Below are 22,801 nucleotides of genomic sequence, written 5' to 3'. Positions count from 1 at the left end.
CTAACAACTTCATTGGACCACAATTTAACTAATGACCCTACTTCTACTACTCTGACAGCCACCACCATCCCAAGGAGGGGCTTCTCCACAAGGGATCCACCCCTATTAGAGGGACTTGGGGAAATGGATTGGGCAGGAAATAGAGCAGATAATTATCCCACCGCAAGGGATGAAACTTGAGAGTCCAAACACATCCAATATTGCCTTTTTTGTTTTCCTCTTCAAATGATTCCAATCAAACGGTTTCCATGGATTCTATAAATTGGATAAACCAGGTGGACGTGCATCCACTCAAACCGCCACGTCAGCATCAACAACCTAATAAAAGTAACGGTTTTTCTCTTTAGGATACACAACAGAGAGAGAAAGACTAAACCGTCTGAGCCCGAAATAAAAGGAGAGGCCAAAAGAGGCTCAAAGAAGAAATGCTGAGTAGTAGCAGCAGCAAAGTCCCTCTTTCAGTAGCCACAGCCACTGCAACTCTCAACCTTTCAAACCCTAATCGTTTTCACTCCCAGATCCCCTGTTCTCGCTTTCTGGGGCAAAAGAAGAAGATATCTTACCTCTCTAATCCCATTAAATGGAACTCTAGAATGGAGGTTTCCCGAGCTGCCAATCTCACGACCCGAGCTTCGGCTCAACCTCTCAAGAACGCAGAGGAACTCATCAATTCTGTCGAAACATTCATCTTTGATTGCGATGGTGAGTTCATAATCACTGAAGCTGAGATTGCTCTTAATCTCAAGACTCAAGAATCCTTTGTGATTGATTTAGATTGCAATCTTTGTTCTCTGATTAATTATGATTATTTTGACCGAACTGGTACTGGATCCTATTGATTAGGTTGATTGCAATTGTGTGAGTTTTTGATGGTCGAATTCGACAGTAAGTTTGTGATCACCGAATCTGAAACTGAAGCAGATTGCTCTTAGGCGCAAGACTCAAGAGCTCTTTATAATTGAATTAGATTACTATCTTTGTCCCCAGACTATAGTAATTATTAGTTTGGTTGAAGCTGAGACTGCTCTTAAGAGTCCTTTGGAATAATTTGGATTATTGTTGTTGTCCTTAAACTATTGTTGTGATTAGTTTGATAAACGGGTACAGATCCCTATTGAGATCACCAATTATACTTCGAATTGTTCAGTTTTATATTCTTTCTTACTTTCTTCTCCCCCGCCCACCCTCTTATTTGCAGGAGTTATATGGAAAGGAGATAGTTTGATTGATGGCGTCCCAGAAACTCTGGATATGCTCCGTTCAAGGGTTTGTATTGATAGAAATTGCATTATGTATAACTATAGGTGTATCGGTGTGTGTATTTTTCTGCATACGTAAATTCTGATATGCAGCTATATAAGTATATATTTTGTATGGTCATGCATGATTCCATTTTTCAATGATTTCCCTTTGTAGAAGTAGAGAAGAAAGACATGTGGATTGTTTGGTGGCTATGAGACATTTATTCATTTCCTTCTCTTCAGGGCAAGAGATTGGTTTTTGTCACAAACAACTCAACCAAATCTAGGAAACAGTACGGAAAAAAGTTTGAAACACTTGGTCTCAGTGTCAGTGAGGTTAGTTTCACAAAAATTCTATTTTTGAGTCAAAGTTTATCATTGTCTATGTTCAATTGTAATTTTTTTTTTCAGGAGGAGATTTTTGCATCATCTTTTGCTGCTGCTGCTTATCTCAAGTCCATTAATTTTCCTAAAGATAAAAAGGTATGCTGTCAGACACTCTACACTTCCCCATAAGTAAGCCAAGATGCTCTAGACAGTGCCTGCAAATTCACTTTTGCATCGTAAGGCTTAATGCCGAACAATTTCTGCATTTTTAGCATCACTTGGTGTAGTAATGTATTCAAAAGAGTATAAACTTGACTTATCTGTTGTTGATCACTGCCATTAAAATTCAATGTTGATGAAGCATTGATGTGTTTGTCATGGCCTTCACTGATGCGTATATCACGTCCTCCACTATAGTCACAGAATCCGAACAAGGTTAGGAGATATTGGTGGGCCTGAGTCATGCCACGTGTCACTCTCCTTAAGATCTTAGTTCCCATACTGGAGCAATCGCGTTAGTGTGAACTGGTATCCCAAGATTAAACAGCCCCTGTTGGCCCTCTAGTCCATGTGCACTCGCTGATTAGACCCTGTCAGGATACCTTGGGGCTGTAAGTACCGTGGTCCTCGCCGTGACGAGGTTTCCGCAGCCTCGTTGGCGACAAATGATAGTATGGATAATATTGTCAATGTACGAGAATGACATCAGGGGGTTGGGATCATATATTAAAATATATTAAAAAAACATGAAGTCGCCACCTAGGGTTAGGGCCTAGGACCCAATAAGTGTAGCCCTTATCCGTTGTGAACGGAGTCGGGCTACGAGACTCCACATGGTCTGACCAGAGGTTTGGGTAAGGGGTCAGGTTACGAGTGTGGGAAGGTGTTAGGCACCCACCTCGCCCGGCCGAAACCGGTCTCTCTGTTGTAGATGCTACCAAATGACAAATATTCTCCCCTCTTTTATCGTGACTGGGTCACATTATAAATATTACATTATATCTACGGTATGTACATTAAAATGATAAGACACTGAAGGGCTACATTGAATCGATAAAAATGCGTTAATTATATCTGTAGAAATATGTTCCCTCGGCTTAGGGGAGACGGACGAATGGAGCGATGCCGATTTCCTTGAACAGAGTAACTGCTCTTTAAAGTAGCTTGGTGGTAAGCAAAATGGACAGAATAACGTCTGGAATGGGGGTTTTCAGTGGTTATCCACTCACTGATGACATAATGAACTCTAAGAACAGGTTCATTCTATTACTGAACGGATAATCGAAGGATCTATCCACATTTCACAAGAACTTCACTCAAACACTCATGAGGAGAGGGAGTTAGGGAAAGAAGGCCAAAAAAAGGGGCAATCCGCACTGTGGGGGGTCTCCCTGCCCGAAAAACCCTGTTTTGAGGGGAGGGGGACCCTCCTATTTATAGGGGGGTGCCCCCCAACCTAGGCCAAGGAACACCTCCACGGCGCCGTGGACGACTTCATCGGGCTGACTTCGAAAGTGGTCTCGGCGGTGTGGTTTTGTACCTTGTTGCCGTGGGAGGCCTCCACGGTGCCGTGGTCAGTGTGGTCCCCCTTTTTCCATTTTTTTGGGTTAAAATGGGCTTTTTTAGAATTCAGGGTGTGTCTAGGCCCATGGGCTTGGTGTTTTAAGGCCTAGAAAGGGGAAAGTGTGTCACCCATCGTCTGTGTCCCGTTGTCATCCTCGCCAAGGGTAGTGACAAAAATCAGTGTCTACAAGGGCTGTGCTCAATTTAAAAAATGAAAATAAAAAAGATAGATGGACAAATCGTTTGTGAAGAACTCTGAGAGACAAGGAGGGGATAGGGAGAGAGAATCCAAAATTGGATAACAAAGAGTGTTATGCGGCCTCCTATTTATAGAGGTGATGGCGCCCTTTGAAGACAACCCTTTGAAGGGGTATGCCACTTGAAGGGATGGACTTCAATGACGATTTAATATAATTGAATCTAAAAGAAAAGATTCCAAATCGGTGCTTTAGAGCAATCCCGTATAGGTGGTCATGTCTATACGTAGAGACATGTATGTACCCTTTCATATGGACATGTTTTTGTGTAAAGACTTGTCTATTAGAAAGAAACCCATCCACTACCTTTTTAGAAATAAGCCTAAAGGCCCAAGTCCGTGACAAAAATAATATCCATAACTAGCCCAAGCCCATGACAAAATAATATGTCAAGTAAAAAGAAAGGCCCGGCCTATATAGCCTCACCCTCACCCACACTCACACACCCACGCCTTACCCTTCCTGGCTCGGCTTGGCGTGCATGTGTGTGAAAAGGCACCCCGGACCCCCTAACACATGGATGAAGGAAGAGTCTCTATTCTAAGAGGTTACACGCTTATAGAACCACATCTTATATATATATATACCTCTCCTCTTGCCTATCTCCAAGCAATGTGGGACTGAACTCCCAAAACAAAAACAACCATATGGGGGACAAAAGGCTATGCACAAAAAACAAAGTAAGATGCACATTTTTAAACATGATTATTTGAAACTTTCCAACAATTCCCCCACAAGTTTCAAAAAACTCGGGAAAAACATGGTAAAGAAACTGGTCACATTGAAATGATAGGACACATCATTGCAAATGTCTTTTGGACTTGAATCTACACTAGATCTAACATGCCACGCTACAGAGTACCGGTGAAGTCAGACTTCTTGAACCTTTCCTCATCAGTGGTGTAGCCGATTGACATGTCAACCATATCCTATCACTTGACCTTCGAGTATCCCTTTCGATTATTTGGACATTATGACCATGTCCCTATCTCGGTATCATGGATATTTAAAGATTTTGTCCTTAAAATACTCATCGAAAGCGGCCTTACTTCCGATATCCACTTAGGTCAGCCCAAGAATGCACCATAGTTAACACACCCCCACATTTGTAAGCTATGGCTGTTTAAGAGTACTATGACTCATCCTCTTGTCATTGCTGTGAGTACTATTTTACCATCTAACCAGAATAAGCAATACATAGTAGTACTAATCACTTCATCTGGTGACTTCATTTTTACTCTTTGAACCTAATTCCAAGGATCTCTTATCACGTAGGTTGGGTTTCCATCACGTGATTTTTGATACAGACCTTAAGCTCATTCCTTTCGATGAATCATGTATAAGTAGTTTGATGGTTTGTGGATATATTAGCCCGATTTGACTCTGACTTTATATAGTTTATTGCTATAATCCTTCACTTATACATTGTTCACAAGGTTATGTCTTAGGCATATGTGCCTTCTCTTTCCAATGTATATTCTACTTTTCACCTTGCCTGTAGCAGCCTAATTAGCACAATGGAGTGATATGGGTGGCATTGGCTTAAGGCCATAAAGGAATCACCCACCTAGTTCCTTATCCATTCGTCTTCTAAACCTGCCTTTTCCAGAATTATAAAGTCTGCTTCCATGGTAGAACCTGTACTAGAGGTTTGTTTTACTGATTTCCATGAAATCACTCCACCAAGAGTAAAAACAAAACTACTAGTTGCCAAAGTTTCTCTAGTGTTAGAAATCCAATTAGCATTACAGTATCCTTCAAGCATAGATGGACTGCCACTATAATGTAATCCATAATTCATGGTACCTTTCAAATATCTTAGCAATCTAATCTAAGCATGTCAATGGTCAATGCTTGGATTATGAGTATGTTGGCTTAATTTTCCAACAGCTAATCCAATATATGGTTTTGTGCAATTCATCAAATATGACACAAAACCTATTATTTGTGAATATTCCTTTTGAGAAATAGGTTCACCCTATTCTTTTGCAGATGAAATCCAACAGCTAAAAGAGTCTTTTTAGAAGAGTAATCATAACAACTATACTTTTTGAGCATGTTCTCTACATAATGAATTTGAGATAAAAAAAATTCTTTTCATTTCTGATTCTTTTAAGGGCCTTTTTAGCACTGTGCTGTTTGAAGATCAACACTTACACCAGCATTTCATATTAACTAATGGACCTCCACTGCTCTAGATGTCTATGACTGTTCTGATACTGGAACTTGCACAGCTAGAACCATATACACGAACTCTCCTCTCACTATAAGGAAAACTCTATCCAAGTTGCTCCCTCATCTGACCATCATAAACCCTAAAAATCCATTTTTTCCTCTTTTCAAAAACCCGAAACCCTAACCCTAACCTTGCTGCCCATTCTAGTTTACATACCTACCTCCATCAAAACATCTCAGGACCTTCACTGATAGTCTCCCCTACCTCAACTTTACATAACCCATACATCAAACCCTAACCCTAATTTCACTAAAAACCTATTTTTGACCTTGTCGATTCACCTGTTCATAACAGATTCTGGTTAACTGACTCCTAGTAGGTCTTCTACCAATCTAAGAGACATTACCTAAGAGCCATGACTCATAACCTGACATTTCAGGTGAATTGGAAGTTTATTGAGAGAGTTCTCTCTTTCGAATCAGACTCAGGTTTTTCCACCCTTGCTGGTTGTTGTGAGGTTGAAGACAACCTAGTGTTCCAAATTACGAAAAAGAGCATAATCTCCCTGATTTACCAAAAAGCGCTTACATACTACAATTATTTTACTTATTCCTTGTCTATTCTAAAATATGAAATTTGGCCCTCTTCCTTAACACTCACTGTTTTCGCCTGCTATTGTTTACCCTTCCCAATAAGGCTCTAAACTTCAAATTATTTTCAGAACAGTCATTGTTTCCTTATCTTTGAAATCTTATTGTTTTAGTGAACCCATAGCGACCTATAATCAGGGTTGTTGAACCCTAGGCTGCATTGGACACTCAACCGACATTTCCCACCCATCCAGTCATTCTCCTTTGCCAAATAACTATCAACCCTTTGTAGCTCCAATTCTCAAGGCAAAGCAATGTCTTATTAGTTATTCCCCCAACTTATGAAGTCTTTAAAGCCATTCTTTTATCCCTGTAAACAAGGCCATCTCACATTCCAAGAATAAAAGAAACAGTCGATCCAACTTTGTGTCCACCCACAATTTCCATTTCAAAGTTAAAGCAGGCATTGGCAATGTTGCCAAACAAATTTGAGAAGTTTAATGATTACATTTAAGATTTTTGGTTCCATCTCTTTAAGAGGGAAATTTGATATAACAGTCATGTCTGCTTTTGATTTAATTTTTAATCCAATGCTCTAGCACTTCTCTTTTCTTTTTTTCTTTTTGTTTAGTTATTCCACAGCTCAAGCTATCTGACAGTCACCAAAAATGACTTTTCTGTAGATTTTTAATCAACTATGCTATGATAATTTCTAGAAAGAAAATGATGACAAAAGCCAAGTAAGAAAATAAGTTGACCTATCTATCCTGACATTTTTTCCTAATTCAGGTTTATGTAATTGGTGAAGATGGCATATTGAAGGAACTCGAGCTTGCTGGATTTCAATACCTTGGTGGGCCGGTATGATTATAGAAATATTAATATGAGATCCATACAAAGTATTCATGCTAAGATCCTCTTTTGTTTTGTTTTGTTTTTTTTTTGGGGGGGGGGGGAGGGGGAGGGAGGGGGGGGAGGAAGCTTCGTGTCACAAAACCCTTTGATACGCCTAACGTAACAAGGTGACATTTTGTTGGCATGTGGCATAGTTTGACTTTGAATGCATGCAAGTGGGTCCCAGTGATAGCTGACCCCCTGCCATCTCATCCATTAAATTTGAGCCTATAATAAGCATGGGAAGGGCTTTAAAAGTTTCAAACATCGCAAAGATGGCATTTCACTATTGAGAAATCTAGTGGCATTATCCCTTTGAATTAACACACTTCCCCTACTGATTTGACCAATGAGAAGGATGTTGCGTACTCCATTACATGGAGACTGGAGCCACCCATGCTTTCCAAAGTCAGAGTCTTATGACATGAGGCATCTCACAAACCTTTGTGACCTGAATCATGTTTCCTGACGAGAGTGCCTATACTATTGTTAATCTTTGAGCTGTTATTTTTATGGTTCAGAAAACTTTGCAGAACACTTGTCTAGCTTCCTAATATTTTTGAGAAAACTAGTAGTAGATGTTTTCAATAATTATCCCACTGTAGATCTCAAATAATACTTTCTTTTTAAGCATTTAACTTCTTTCTTCTTCTGTAATTCACTTATAACTGTACTTTCTAACTTTTAGTGTGTGTGTGTGTGTGTGAGAGAGAGAGAGAGAGATTTGTTTACTTAGTAAACCGAGTCCAAAGAAATATTAAACTTTGGAATTCCTATTTCCTATAAATAATCATTTTTCAACTTGATACACATGGTAAATTTGGGATTTACTAAAAGAGAAAATATAATTGTGTAAAGATATTAAAAACCATAATTACTAAGACTGACTAAAAATAAATCTTGTGAAATGGTAAATACTGGAGTTAACCATCAATGATCAACGTAAGAAATCCCAACAGTCTCTCCAATAATACCAATTAGGAAAACCCTAAGGAATCTTTGGTTTAATGGTCGAATGCTTCCTTATCAATGGCTGTGGTTCACAAATGCCAGATTTGGAGCAGAGAAGTTTCTAAGAAAACGAGTCCCTTGTTACATTGCATATATTTTGGATTGTCAATTATGAGGCACTATTTTGGATGGTTGTTGTAGCAGTTCAGATCTAAAAACAATTAGCAGTAATAAGGAGAAGAAGAGAAGATGAAGAGAGGAGAATCGTAAGAGAAGAAGAAACTTGTTTTCTTTGGAAAATTCTCTGCTCCAAATCTCGCATTTGTGAACCACAGCCATTGATGAGGAACAGTGCTACCGATCGGAGAAACTGAACTCCAATTGATAGTAAAGAGAGATATTTATAACTGAAGATAAAAGTAAAAAAATAAAAAAAAAATAAATTAATAATACCCCCATTACTTAAGTAAGACACATTAACACCCCACATAAGTGAAAATAAGACAAGAATACCCTGCGGTAGTAATCTTTAACACTCTCTCTCAAGCTGGTTCATAAGGGCCGAAAGAAGGTCTTAGTAAACATATTGCCGTGCAGACCTCCAGAACTAAGAAAGGGGGTAGAAATCGACTTCATCACTGCATCCTGCACAAAATGGCAATCAACTTCAATATCCTTAGTCCTTCTTGAAGAATTTACTTCAACCACATCAACTCAGCTGCACTATGAGCCATAGCTCTATACTCAGCTTCTGCACTAGATCTCGCCATTGTAGTCTGTTTTTTACTCCTCCAAGTAATAAAATTTCCACCAACAAAAGTATAATAACTAGTAGTAGATCTCCTATCACCTTCAGCACCAGCCCAGTCAATGTTAGAGTATCTAACAAGATCAACATTTTTATTAGGTCTGTCTATGAGACCCTTTCCTGGAGTACTTTTAAGATACCACAAAATTCGACAAGTTTCCACCCAATGAGCCCGTTTGGGCATCCATAAACTGACTTATAACTTCTACTACAAAAGAAATATCTAGCCTGGTCACAGCAAGTTAAATAAGTTTATCAACCAGCCTCTTGTACTGATGCTTATCTGTAAGCTCCTCACCATTATTAGCCCCAAATTTCTGATGTAGAGCCATTAGTGTATCAACAGGTTTGAATATTAACATCTCAGTCTCAGAAAGAAGATCGAGCACATACCTCCCCTGAGAGACTAATGCCTTACTACTCCTCACATCCTCAATCTGTGGAAAATATCTGAGGGTACCCAAATCTTTCATCTGAAAATACAGCCGTATATAAGATTTAACCTTATCAATGTCAGAAGATCCATTACCAGAAATAATAATGATACAACAATAGCAACAACTCAACCTTATCCCAACTAAATGGGGTCGGCTACATGGATTCTTACCCTCCTATCAGGTCTATTCAAGGTCATACTTGATACAAGGCCTAAGCTATACATGTCTTTCGTCACCACTTCTCCCCGAGTCATTTTAGGTCTGATCTGGCTCTTTTGGCTCCTTCAATCTGAATCAAATCTATCTGGCTCTTTTGGCTCCTTCAATCTGAATCAAATCACTCATCCATACTGGAGCATCTAAAGGCCTCGTTGAACATGGCCATGCCACCTCAAAGAATTTCTCGTAGCTTGTCATGTATCGGAGCTACTACTAAATCAGTTCTAATTTGATCATTTCTTACTTTATCCTTCTTAGTTTTGCCACACATCCATCTCAACATCCTCATATTAGCTACAATGAGTTTATCTATATGATGCTTCTTAACTGCTCAACATTCCTCACCATACATCAAAGTTAGAATCAACATATACAACCAACACTACTACCCTAGAATCGTGGCGATGGACAAACACTAAATGACCCAAGTAACACTAGGTAAATCAACACTGAGTAGGAACCATGCTGAATGTATCAAACCAGGTTCTAGGAGACTGCTTTAGGCTATAAATTGCTTTATGAAGTTTGCACATCTTACTAACACTCTCCCCCTGAGCAACATACCTAAGAGGTTGCTCCATATACACCTCCTCAAGCAAGTCACCATAGATAAAAACATTTTTATGTCAAGCTGATATAATGGCCAGTCAAGATTAGAAATAAGCACAAGACTAGAATTCAACTGAGCAACAAGTGAAAAAGTCTCAAAATAATTGACACCATAAGTTTGAGTATACCTTTTTGCCACCAACTTGGTCTTGAGCCGTGCAACGGAACCATTAGGGTTATACTTGATAGTATACATCCAAGGACACTGCACTAACTCCTTACTTGGAGGGAGATCAGCCACGGTCCACGTCTTACAAGAGACTAGAGCATCCATTTCTACATCCATAGCTGACTTCCACCTAGGATGAGATAGTGCCTCATGATGCATTTTTGGGACATGATGGGCAGACGAGGACAAAGAAAAATTATAAAGGGAATATGGTAAATGGGACACAAAAACAAATTTATCAATAGGGTAAGCAACCATATATCGTTGGGTGCATAAACGAGTATCTTTGTGTAGAGCAACCGGTAAGTCAGTAGGTGTGAAGTAAGAAGCAGGAGCTACAGCCAAAGAATCAGACTGAGAAGAGGGCAATGGAGAAGGAGATGCAGCCACAGGTGGAGATGGTTTAGGGTGTCATTGATACACTTGCAGTTGTGCTAGCTGATTAGTAATCGAAGAATCTGAAAAGGAACTAATGTAAGGATTGGAGGAGACTGGAAAATGTCAGTTGCCATATCACGACCCTCAGCAGAAAAATACGATGTCCTCTCAAAGAAGGTAACATCAGCACTCACAAACTGTTGGCGGGTAACAGGGTCATAACAATGATAAACCTTTTTGAGTGTGCAAATACGAAGAAGAATACATTTGACTGCTTGGAGAGATAATTTATCAATACTCAGACATAAAACATGAACAAAATAAATGCAACCAAACACACGAGGTGCCAAAGAAAATAAGGGAGAATGAGCAAGAGCAATACTCATGGGAGATTTATTGTAAAGAATAGAGGAAGGTATGCGATTAGTCAAATAACAAGCGTTAAAACAGCATCCCCCCAAAACTCCTAGGAACATTCATATGAACCAATAAAGAATGAGCAATCTCCAAATAAGTGTTTGTTTTTCTGATCAGCTATACCATTCTATTGAGGGGTATATGAGCAATAAATTTCATGTAAAATACCATGCTCAAAGCAAAAAGAAGAAATTCCATGTTGAACATATTCCAAAGCATAATCCGAGCGAAATTTTTTAAGAGAAGCACCAAACTATGCTTTTATTTCATTATAAAGAACTTTAAAACAGACAAAAACTTAAAAAAATCTTTCAGTAATGACAATCAAGTTATGCATGAATGATCGTCCATAAAGGCAACAAAGTACATAAAATTGGACCAACTCTGAACATGACAAGGACCCCAATACCTGAGTGTACTAATGAAAACAAAGACTCTCTTAGAAACATCCCGCGTAGGAAAAGAAGTACAGTGATGTTTACCAAGCTCATAAGCTTCACTCTGTTTACGGGAGACAGATTTGCATTCGAGAGCCATTTGTTGAAGCTTTGAGAGTGACAAATGCTCTAAACGAAAATGCTAATCCAAAAGGGAAACACCATCAGAAGTAACAAACGCAGTAGTAGAAAACATATCACCATCAAGATAATATAAACCACCCTTCTCATGCCCTCTACTAATCTTCTTCCCTGTCTGAAGATCCTGAAAGACATAATAAGAATGATAAAAAGACCGCAATTTAGTGGCTTAGCAATATGACTTACAGATAAAAGATTCGAGGCAATTGGGGTACATGAAGAACAAAACACAATGACAAAGATGAAGTGGGAGAAACAATGCCATGCCTAGAAACCTTAATAGAGGATCCATGAGCGAGAATCACCTGGGATGGATGATTAGTTTTATGGAAAGAAATAAACACATTAGACTTACAGGTCATATGATTGGATGCACTAGAGTCAATAACCCAACTAGTAGGAGAGGAGGAGGCAAGAAGCGCAATAGTTATTGTGTGGGCTGGTGTGGCAATGGAGGAAGAAATGGAAGCCTCATTTTGATGAAGTTGTTTAAGTATCTGGTTATAGTCATCTCGAGAGACAGAGCCTAACGAACCAGCTCCAGATGTAGAATTAGAGTTGGTGTCATTAGATGTCACCATGTTAGAACACCCATCAGTCAGACAGTCGTGCTGAATTAGCCACTGTTGAGAAAGCAAGGACTTTCTTTTAGCTACCAGCCCAAACAAAAGAGATTAGCCTCTTGATCAATCAATTGATTAGATTGAAGGGTTGGTGTGGCCGGTATAAGGGGGGGTTGATTGAAGTGTGAGATCAGACAGACCGAGCAAGACGCTGCTGCAGGATTGGATGTCTATCTATCTCACCACATGAATGACGGCGGAAGGAATGCCCTTCTTTCTTACGGCTACTCAGATTTACCATACTTTTCCCAGCACTTATCAACAGTGTGATTGGGCTTTACCACAATGAGAACACAGGCATAAAGGTTGATTAGGCTGTTGTTCTCCTCGACCACCAGGACCACATCCTCTCCCTCCCCTGAACCTCGACCTCGACCAGGAAAACCTGAGCCATGTCCACAACTACTGCTACCAGCAACAAATGTTGAGCTATCCTTGGTCAAGGAAGAGGATTCGGGTTTAGCAAGGGTAAGAGAGAAAATCTGCTGAATGCGACAGAAAGCTTCATTCATTGAAGGTACCTTCTCTCATGTAAGAAACTGATTTTTCACAGGCTGAAACTCAGGATCTAAACTAGACAGAAATTTGGCAACTTGGAACTCTGCACGCTGAGATTTCAACACTTCAAGATCGGTAGAGAAAGGCTAATAGACATTTAATTCTTCCCACATACCCTTAAGGGCACTATAATATTCACCTGCTGATTTACCATTCCGCTTGAAGAAAATATCTTCTCATACAAGTCATAAACTTGTGAAAAATTCTTGTCTTGCGAGTAACTCTCCCTTAAGGCATCCTAGACACCCTTGAAAGCTTCATTTGCTGCCTTTAATGGTTCCATGCTATTCCACAGCCACACAAAAAGTGTATCATTTTCACGCATCCACTCTTCATAATCTTTAGAGTCAACAACGGGAGGTTCAGACATTAAATATTTTAATTTCCCTTTTGCATTGATATCAACCTTTACAACTTGTGCCCATAAAATATAGTTGGATCACTTGGATGTACCATTCAGCTTAATGGCAGTTATTTGGACATTCAGAGTCCACAGATGGTTTTGGGTCACCCATTGAATGGATAACATAGCACAATGGACAATATGTAGACAAACAACAGCGATAAGATAATAGAATAAACTGATGACTAGTATATACGTCACCAATCCAACCACAAGTGATAAACAACTCCAATGAGCACAGCCACAGGTAGAGGAAGAAAACAGCAAAAGGGCGTGCCCAAAGCACGAGGTTCTTACTACTGCAGGGTCTGGGAGGGGCAGGCATACACAGCCTTACCCCCACTTTTTGTGGAGAGGCTGTTTCCTTGATCGAACCTGCGGCCACCAGGTTGCATTAGAGCAACCTTACTGTTGCGCCGAGGCCCACCCTCTTAGAGGAAGAAAACAACAATAGGAGAAATGATTTCCAGCAAATCAACACTTCAAATCAGGCCCAAAATTAGATCAAATATAGGGTATATGTAAAGTGACAAAGCTCAAAAATTTGGGGTAATCCAACGGTTAGATAGGTGGCTGGGCTACAGTAACAAACCAGAAATAGAAACTTCGCAATCCAGAATTTAGAAACTATCAAGAAACACCAAAGTACTTATCTGATCAGCACCAAATTTTGATCAATGGAAGAGACCTGTCAACGGAGACAAACCCCAAAACATCTCAAGCAAACAGCGGTTAGAGGTAGAAAAACATTCCAATCTTTGTTGCAGGAAAAAAAAAGCTAAAAAAAAAATAGGAGAGCCGCAAGAATGCTTGGAGTGAGAAACTTGATGTAAACACCATCCACAAGGTAGATCAAGTGGACTCCATGTAAATCCAAGTCTTCATTATCGTAAGAAACCCTAGTAATTTATATTCTATCAACTATAATTTTACACATTAGAACAATACAAGTTGCTGCAAACCACAATAAAAGAAGTCCCTAATGGGACTCCCCAAGCAAGGGAAAAACGGATCGCAATTGCTGGTTGTTTATTGCTCTGATACCTTGTAGCAGTTCAGATCTAAAAACAACCAGCAGTGATAATAAGGAGAAGAAGATAAGCTGAAGAAAAGAGAGAATCGAGAGAGAAGAATAAAGGAAGTAGCAACAGTGCTACCAATTGGAGAGATTGAGTTAATCTCCAATCGGTGGTAAAGAGATATATTTATAACCAAGTATAAAAGAATAGAATTGCAGTAATACCCCCCCCCCCCACTACTTTAGTAAGACACATAACACCCCACATAAGTGAAAATAAGACAAGAAGGCTTTGAATCCTATGGTAGTAACCTTTTAACAATTGTGATTTGACAAACTTATCCAATCTTCTGTGAATTGCAGATTTGAACATCTGTTAGTATGACACAGTTCATTGCTATGCATGTACTGCCATGGAGGTCACTATGTAGATATATCTTTGACGTTATTATATGGTTGGATCTAGGTGACTCGAACACTGCCTACTTTCATCGATCTGTGAAAGCAAGAGCCAATGCTAACTCCATTTCTCAGCTCTCTAGCCCGGATGGCTCTCTTGTCACTTCTGTGGATGGTATTAAAGACTTGGCTGTTCAGCACTTTAAAGACCTTTTCACCAATCATCAGGTGAACTATCCCCCCATCCCCGAAAATCTGCTCAACAAGTTTGTTGCCCCGGAGCAGCAGGCCTCTCTGTGTGCCATCCCCAATGAAGAGGAAATTATAGCAGCAGTCCACTCCCTCAAGGTGAATGGGGCACCGGGCCCGGATGGCTTTAGCATGGGTTTCTTTCTAGCTTGCTGGGACATCATCAAATCTGATCTCATTGCTGCCATTAAAAGTTTCTTCTTCAACCCCAATCAGATCAAGAGCATTAATCACATCTTCCTTTGTCTCATCCCTAAAAAGGAAGGGGCAAATGTTATGAATGATTTCAGGCCCATAGCTCTTTGCAACCTGCTCTACAAGTTTATAGCCAAGATTCTTGCCCGTCGTTTAAAAGGTGTTGTGGACCCGCTAGTCAGTGACAACCAGTCAGCTTTTATTCTTGGAAGAAATATTGTGGACAACATCCTTTTATGCCATGACATTGTGAGAGGCTTTGACAGGAAAAACCATGCCCCCTCTATCCTTATGAAGATTGACATCCATAAGGCTTTTGACTCTCTTAGGTGGGATTTTATAGCTCATGTTTTGATCAAGATGGGGTTTCCGTTGGTCTTCGTCAACTGGATCTCTTCTTGCATCAACACCCCTATGTTCTCAGTTCTGCTTAATGGCAGCCCGGCAGGCTACTTTGGGGCTTCGGCGGGGATTCGTCAAGGTTGTCCGCTCTCTCCTTATTTATTCACTTTGGCCTTGGAAGCTCTATCCAGAGATATCCAGATTTGCACTGATCAGATGCTTATTTCTCCGATGGCCAAATGCAAAGCCCTCAAGCTTACTCATTTGGCCTTTGCTAATGACTTGATGTTTTTCTCTAAGGCCTCGATCAGCTCGCTTGAGTCTATTTTGTTTTGTCTTCACCATTTTCATGATCTCTCAGGTTTGCGCATCAATCCGGCCAAGTCTCTGCTGTTCTTTGCGGGGGTGCCAGAGTTAGACAAATCTGCCTTCTTGGAGAAATCTGGTTTCCTTGAAGGTCGCCTTCCAGTCAAATGCCTAGGCCTTCCTCTGATTCCGGCAAGACTTTCAGCTCACCATTGCACCCCAATGCTTGATCTTATCAGGAAGAGGCTCCAGCTTTGGAAGGGCAAGCTTCTATCCTATGTTGGCAGATTGGTTCTCATCAAATCAGTCCTGGAATCGTCCTATATTTATTGGTCTGGCATCTTTGGGCTCCCCCAATCAGTTATTAAATCTCTAGAGCCTCTCATGGCCTCTTTTCTTTGGAAGGGCAATGAATCAGCTAGATTCCTCCATCCTATCAGCTGGGCCGCCGTGTGTCTCCCAAAAAAAGGAGTCTAGGTATTCGTTGAATAAAAGAGGTGAACTCAGCAGGTATCATCAAGCTCATTTGGAAGATAGCCTCCAAGCAGAAAAGTATATGGGTTGACTGGTTATACTCAGGTCTGCTCCGCCAAGACTCTATCTGGTTTGCCTCAGCCTTATCCGATGCCTCTTGGGTTTGGCTTTAGATTCTTGCTAGTCGTCATCTGGTCCTCCATGTCATTGGCTCCACCATTGGTGATGGCCTTTCCTCTTACTTGTGGTTGGATCACTGGCACCCTATGGGAATTCTCTTACACTTGGTCACCCCGAGAACCATTTATGCTTCAGGTCTCATCAGGCTTTCTTTAGTGGCTGATATCATTGACCAAGCTGGCTGGGCTCCCCCTTCTTCTTCCTCTACCGCCCTTGGCCTTATCTGGAATGAGCTCCATACTATTCCCAGAAGGCCTACTCCTAGAGGTGACTGTGTTACTTGGAAGACAAACAATTCATGCTCTTTCTCTTCTAAGGCTGCCTGGAATCTTATTAGGCTGAACGGTCCGTTGGTCTCGTTGCGCAAGCTTCTTTGGTTCAAGCATCACATCCCTCGCCACTGCTTCACAGCAAGGAGAATTTTCAACAATTGCTTACCTACTCAGTCTTTTCTTCGGGCTAGACAGATCCCTGTCTCTACGGCTTGCTGTCTCTGTTGGAATGGTACTGAAGACTTGGATCATCTCTTCTTCGATTGCCCTACTGCTGCTGCCATCTGGAAAGGAATCTTGTCCAAGTCCTGGCCTGCCCACAGAAGGATCCTCCCTTTCTCAAGGGAATGGATCTGGATAGACATGACCTTCACTGGTCACTCTATTTGCGACTCTGTTGGCAAATTAGCTTTTTGTGCAACTCTCAACCACATTTGGATGGAGCGCAATGTCAGGAAATGGACCTCCAACTTTCGCTCCTATCAGAAGATTTGGGACTCCATTTCCTTTGAAATTAAAGCAAAGTTATCGTTAGCTCCTCCTTCTAGTTGTATTGACACCCCAAGGAACAGGCTAATTGTTGATTCCTGGGGTCTCTCAAATGTTGCTTTTGTTGCTACAGCCGGCCCCCAGCTAAGCTAGGGACAGGCTTTTTATTTTTCTTTCTTCCCCTCGGAGCCCCTTGTTTTCTCTTCTCTTTTGGTAATGAAATTCTTGTTCATCAAAAAAAAAAAAAAAATGTTGGATGCATTAGGATCCCATATTAGTTGGGAGTGGGATTTCCATGTCTTCATATACCTGTGAGTCCCTCCACCTAATAGACTAGTCTTTTGGGTTGGAATATCGGAGCAGGTTTCCGATCCTGCCTCTGTGATCCTTCTTGTGTAGGGCCTGTTCTGATCCGCCTACACGTGAGGAGTTTTAGGATCCCACATTGGTTAGGAGTGGGATTTTCATATACCTGTGAGTCCCTCCACCTATTAGACTAGTCTTTGGGTTGGAATCTGACAGGCTGAATAATTGTTTTGTGCTGATATCAACCAATTAGAACTTCAGTGCTTCCAATGTGGCATCTCGTATCAGAGCCCTCCATTAGTTTGATAATAACATGGGTCCATTGATCTTTCTTGAAGCTTATCTAAGCAGATTAGTGGAATGGGTAGGAAAGTAGGCCACATGATATTTGTTAGGGGGACCATTACTGGACATGGGATACAAATTAGGGGTTTACAACCTTTGAACTACTAGTAGAAATGACATTTGAGGAAAGGGATTACAATATTTGGTACTTATTCAACATTCAAACATGTGGCAATTTGGACAATAAAGTTCAAGAGAAATCAACTGGGTATGAAACAAACAAGTTATCTGTAATTGGCTTAGAAGTCATTCTTCCTCTTGGATTTTATGAAAACTTTGTAAACACCTCATGAGGTTTTAGCCAAACAGGATAATTTTGAGGAATAGTACAACATGTTGATAGCATGTTCTCTTCTTTTCAGGCAGATGGTGAGAAAAAGATAGAGCTAAAGCCTGGTTTTCTAATGGAACATGACAAAAATGTAATTTTCTATACTTTCACACTCTAATTACTCTATTATATTCTACTTCTTATATACTTTAGTTGGGACTTGAAGAAAGACAAAACATTGTTCCTGTCTTCATCCAAACTCTTGTGCATGGCTGTTTAGGTTGGGGCTGTTGTTGTTGGATTTGATCGTTATTTTAACTACTTCAAAATTCAGTAAGTTCTCCTTCTTTTTCTAGACAAGTTAATTTCATCTTTCCAACCATGCAAATTTGAATCATTAATATTTTATGGTTAATTTCAATACTTCTGTTGCAAATTTTCTCACAGATTTTCCTAGTGGAGAAATCATGAAAATTCAAAGTTGAGTTTGATGGATGGAGCCAATTGATGTCCTGTAAAATCCATTGAAATCTGTTGAATATCTCAAACTCTAAAATTTCCACATGCCATTTCCTGCAAATCCAGTAATTGTTTTTGGTCATACACACGGACACACCTTCTCTTGAAAGATTATATTGGTCCTTTTGTCCAAAATGCTCCAAAAGCCAACTAGATTCATGTTTTGTAGATCCTTTATGTATCCACCTCGAGTTCTCTAAACTTGTTACCAGAAACGAAAAAAAAATCAAATTCTAAGAGATCCATTTTCTATGCCAACCAGACTCTCATTAAATCTGTCCCCCCATGCAAAGAAACATGCTTTTTAGGATGAGCTAACACTTTTGGGTCTCTAATTTTTGGCTTGTTGCATATATTTGGTAATTTCTATGGTACTTGTTTTCTGAGTTCTTAGTATAGCTCATCTTCATGCTATTGTTGTTGCATATGGTTACTTTCTTAACAACACCCATGGATTTTGTTTCCTAATACATTCATCACCTTCTAGAGTAACATGATCACTTCTGTCCATTGCATCTATAGTTGAAATCATATATTTAGACATGAAATATGGATTCTTACCAATCCTGATCCTAATTGGTCACCATTGTTATTGTCGTTGTCATTGTCTGGACTTTGGAGATCAATACTAGCTTTCTATTGTCACTAAAGTATCAACATACCCAGAAAAGAATTTCTTGCTCTGTTGCTTGTTTACTTCAAAAGCCAATCAGCTAGTTTTAGATTAAAGAAAGCTTTTTTATTTGTGACGTTTATACTTTTCAAATGGAAGGTATGGGACACTCTGTATTCGTGAAAATCCAGGGTGTCTTTTCATCGCTACAAACCGTGATGCTGTCACTCATCTAACAGATGCTCAAGAATGGGCAGGTTTGTTTCTTCTCTTAGCTCCATTCTATTTTGAACTTTTCTCTTATGATATGATTTAAGTCATTAGAGATGGGCTTTCATTTATTGAAGTGAGGAGAAAGTAACTGGATGGGCTATGATGAGTGATACATATTTTATTGGTCTAAGAGGTCATTAGCTTGTTAAAAATTGACTTCACCTCAAATAAGTTAAGTTTGTTAGAACTTAGAACACAACCCATTTATAAATATTAATTGAGGTCACTAATATTCATTCATACTATACAAATAACAGCCTCATTTTTTATGCTTATTAAAGGATGAAAGATAGTGGCTGGACTCTCACCTTCAACCTACACACCATCACATTAAATGGAGGATAGTCTATATTCTAGTAGACTAAAATTTTAGAAAATATAATCTCTGATTTATGGTGGAAGCTCACATATCATTATTGCGAAGGTGTGATCAGTATAGGCTGTCTACAGGTTTAGGCACTTTGTAGGTAAGGTGTTTCCTATGAGAGTACCTAATTTTACTTACCCTTAGATGGATAAGATACACAAAAACAATGATGAAAATTCCCCCCCCCCAAAAAAAATGAAGACTTCAAAAGGTTTTCTAGAAGATGATGGATAAACCTGAAGACATAGTTGTCACGGCGTCTAGGCGACCCAAGGCATTGGAGAGGGTAAAAAATCAAGGCGACACTTGGACGCCTAGGCGACGCCTTGACAACTATGCCTGAAGATAGAATGCAGGGAGAGAGGAAATGTCAGTCCTCATCACTGGTCAGTCATTGATGATCACAAAGTTATTCAACTAAATCCAATCAGGCCCAAGAAGCCCAAGATAGACTGCTGTTGGGCCCACAAACATTTCCTCTCTCTCTGCATGCCTGAAGATAGAGTGCAGAGAGAGAGAAAATGTCAGTCCTCATCACTGGTCAGTCATTGATGATCACAAAGTAGTAGTGATATGATTTTCATTAATCCAAGCAGGCCCAAGAAGCCCAAGATAGACTGCTGTTGGGCCCACAAACATACCACAGCCATCCTGTAAGGTTTGGCATCCAAGAGACCCTTTCTATGGTACGACTGTTTCATTTGCCTCCCATGTGAAGTAGCTGAGCCAACACTCCTTACATCAGTGACCTTCTTAATCAACTGTACTAATAGCCGTACTAATACCTTCTTCCTTACCGACTAGTAGCTTTAGTTTTATAAACTAAAGAGCTGTCTTAGTAGTAGCTATCCTTGCTTTGCCAATCCAGCTAGAGAAGAGCTCTTTCTTCCTTTACTAGGAATAGCTGTCCGAACCAGCGAACGGAGGCAATTCTGTGTTTTCTAATTTTATTCCTGTAGAATTTGGAACAGCTTTGATTAGTTTGAAATTACATCATAGATTTCCTAATTATTTGTTTCATAAGAGTTTGCTCGTCAACAGTTTCTACTTGGTGTTAAATGAGTTCCTGCCTTCTTTTCTACATGATTAATAGTTACGACTTACGAGGGGTCTTGAGTCAAAGGGAAAAAAAACATTGCAATTCAATGTCCTTTGCTCTCTGTGTTGAAGAAGAGACGGATAATGAATGAAAGGCCTGTCTATTCCTATGAGGTCAATGTGTTATACATCTTGTAGTGCTTACATTCTATGTAACTTGTAACTCTGTCTTCTTCTTTTTAAATCTGATTATTTGGACCGCACATGGGTAGGAAGAATGGTTTGCCATCTGTTCTGTTTCTTAAAAATGGGCTTGTATCGTAATTCAAAATTTAGTTCTGAGATTCTTGAATTCTAGAGTTCTTGGGTCACACACCTCTTTGATGACCTCTCTTCTGCAGAGGGTGCTACATCTAATGCAATCCTTTTGGTTCAAGGATAAGAGGGAGTGACTTAACTTTACTGAAGATTGAGATTCTGTTTTAGTTTCTTTTCCCCACTCATCATAGGTCCAGTGGATATTACTAACTCCTTATAAAATGATGGTGTAAATTCAGACTAGAGATCAGGAATCCTCTTTTATTTTTCTGTTCTGTTTATTAAAAGAGCTATTATCAAAGAAATAGAAAGGAAAGTAATTTAGAAGGTGTTACATCGATAATTTCTCATTTATTCCTTGTTTTGATTTTCCTCTCTTCTGTAGTATTTTTTTTCAGGGTGGGGGAGAACTCTTAGGAAGTGCAAGTTTGGCCAGATATATGAAATTTTTAAATCCATTAGGATACAAGACAAATTACAGGATTTTTATACCTTCTATTCTCTAGATTCATTTCCTTTTCAGCTGGACCTTTGATATATGCAGTATTATATTGTCAACTTCAGGTGGTGGTTCCATGGTTGGTGCTATTAGTGGATCTACTCAACGTGAGCCACTGGTCGTTGGGAAGCCGTCTACCTTTATGATGGACTACGTATCAAACAAGTATGATAATCAATTTGTTTCTTTAGCATAAAGATTTTCTCCAGCCAAACTTATTTCCTTTCCTAGGCAGCGTTATAGAACCAATCTTTGTCTTATAGACCAGGTGTTCTAGTTGCTAAACCATGACATGATTAATATTTAGCAGGTTGCAATCAAACAAGTTGAAATGTATTGTTGGTATTTGATCCCTTGTTTCTGTTTTTTTGGTTCAACAAATGGCAGATTTGGCATTTCTAAATCACAAATATGCATGGTCGGAGACAGATTGGACACTGATATTTTATTCGGGCAAAATGGTGGCTGCCAAACCCTTCTTGTTCTCTCAGGTGACCAGATTACTATCAATCTGTCCTCTTGATGTATCTTCACCTTAATGTTAGATGTTATTTAAAGAGTTTATGCTTTGCTCATCTAATAGGTGTGACTACTCTGTCCAAGCTTCAGAGCCCCGAAAACTCTATACAACCAGATTTCTACACCAACAAGATTTCAGATCTTCTTGCTCTCAAGGCTTTAGCTGTTTGAGTTCATAAAGGAATCATTTTTTTTAATGTTGTTATTCATAGGCATACCTCTAATCATCATTCTCTTATTGGTTCTTCATCAGCATGTGAGTGTGTTGAAAAACCATCAAATGTCATCTTTTCTATCAAAATAACAGGAAAAAGCCCTCTTCCGCTTTAATAAAGAACTTCAAAGAGAATCTCGCCGTACCAGACTCTGAGGGGAAAGGGAGAGAATGAATGAAAATGAGTGCTGATGTGTATGTATTGCTTGAAATATTGGTGAAACCCTTATCCTTCTTTTCATCATTATTGAATTGTTCCATTGATTAGTGATAACATGCATTGAAGATAGACCCTTTTTTTTTGGTGATCTTTCACTTAATATTTTAACCCGGTAGAGTTTCAGCATCAGTTGAGTACTGCCAACTACAATTGGTGAGACATGGAACCACACACTGG

The 22,801-nt window shown here is 39.7% G+C and overlaps 1 protein-coding gene across 4 annotated transcripts; it reads left to right on the top strand.

The window, feature by feature from the left end:
• The first annotated feature begins 348 nt into the window (after positions 1-348).
• Positions 349-22,648, top strand: LOC122671485 (phosphoglycolate phosphatase 1A, chloroplastic-like). 4 transcript variants are annotated; one of them, XR_006334355.1, is made up of 12 exons: positions 353-702; positions 1,199-1,266; positions 1,485-1,577; positions 1,653-1,724; positions 6,944-7,015; positions 18,136-18,195; positions 18,325-18,377; positions 19,336-19,433; positions 21,737-21,836; positions 22,059-22,162; positions 22,255-22,479; positions 22,560-22,648. XR_006334355.1 is itself a non-coding variant. In XM_043868726.1 (11 exons), the coding sequence occupies exons 1-11, from the start codon at positions 426-428 to the stop codon at positions 22,359-22,361; spliced, it is 1,104 nt and encodes a 367-aa protein (XP_043724661.1). In that variant the 5' UTR covers positions 353-425; the 3' UTR covers positions 22,362-22,648. The 4 variants fall into 4 exon arrangements, 2 of the variants coding, with proteins under 2 accessions (XP_043724663.1, XP_043724661.1); XR_006334356.1 differs by lacking the exon at positions 6,944-7,015 and having other exon boundaries at positions 352-702; XM_043868726.1 differs by having other exon boundaries at positions 22,255-22,648.
• The last annotated feature ends 153 nt before the right edge of the window (positions 22,649-22,801 follow it).

Source organism: Telopea speciosissima, chromosome 8 (assembly GCF_018873765.1).
Source record: "Telopea speciosissima isolate NSW1024214 ecotype Mountain lineage chromosome 8, Tspe_v1, whole genome shotgun sequence".
Classification (NCBI taxonomy): Eukaryota; Viridiplantae; Streptophyta; class Magnoliopsida; order Proteales; family Proteaceae; genus Telopea; species Telopea speciosissima.
Note: the sequence above shows the minus strand (reverse complement) of the source record. Positions and strands in the feature narration are given on the sequence as shown.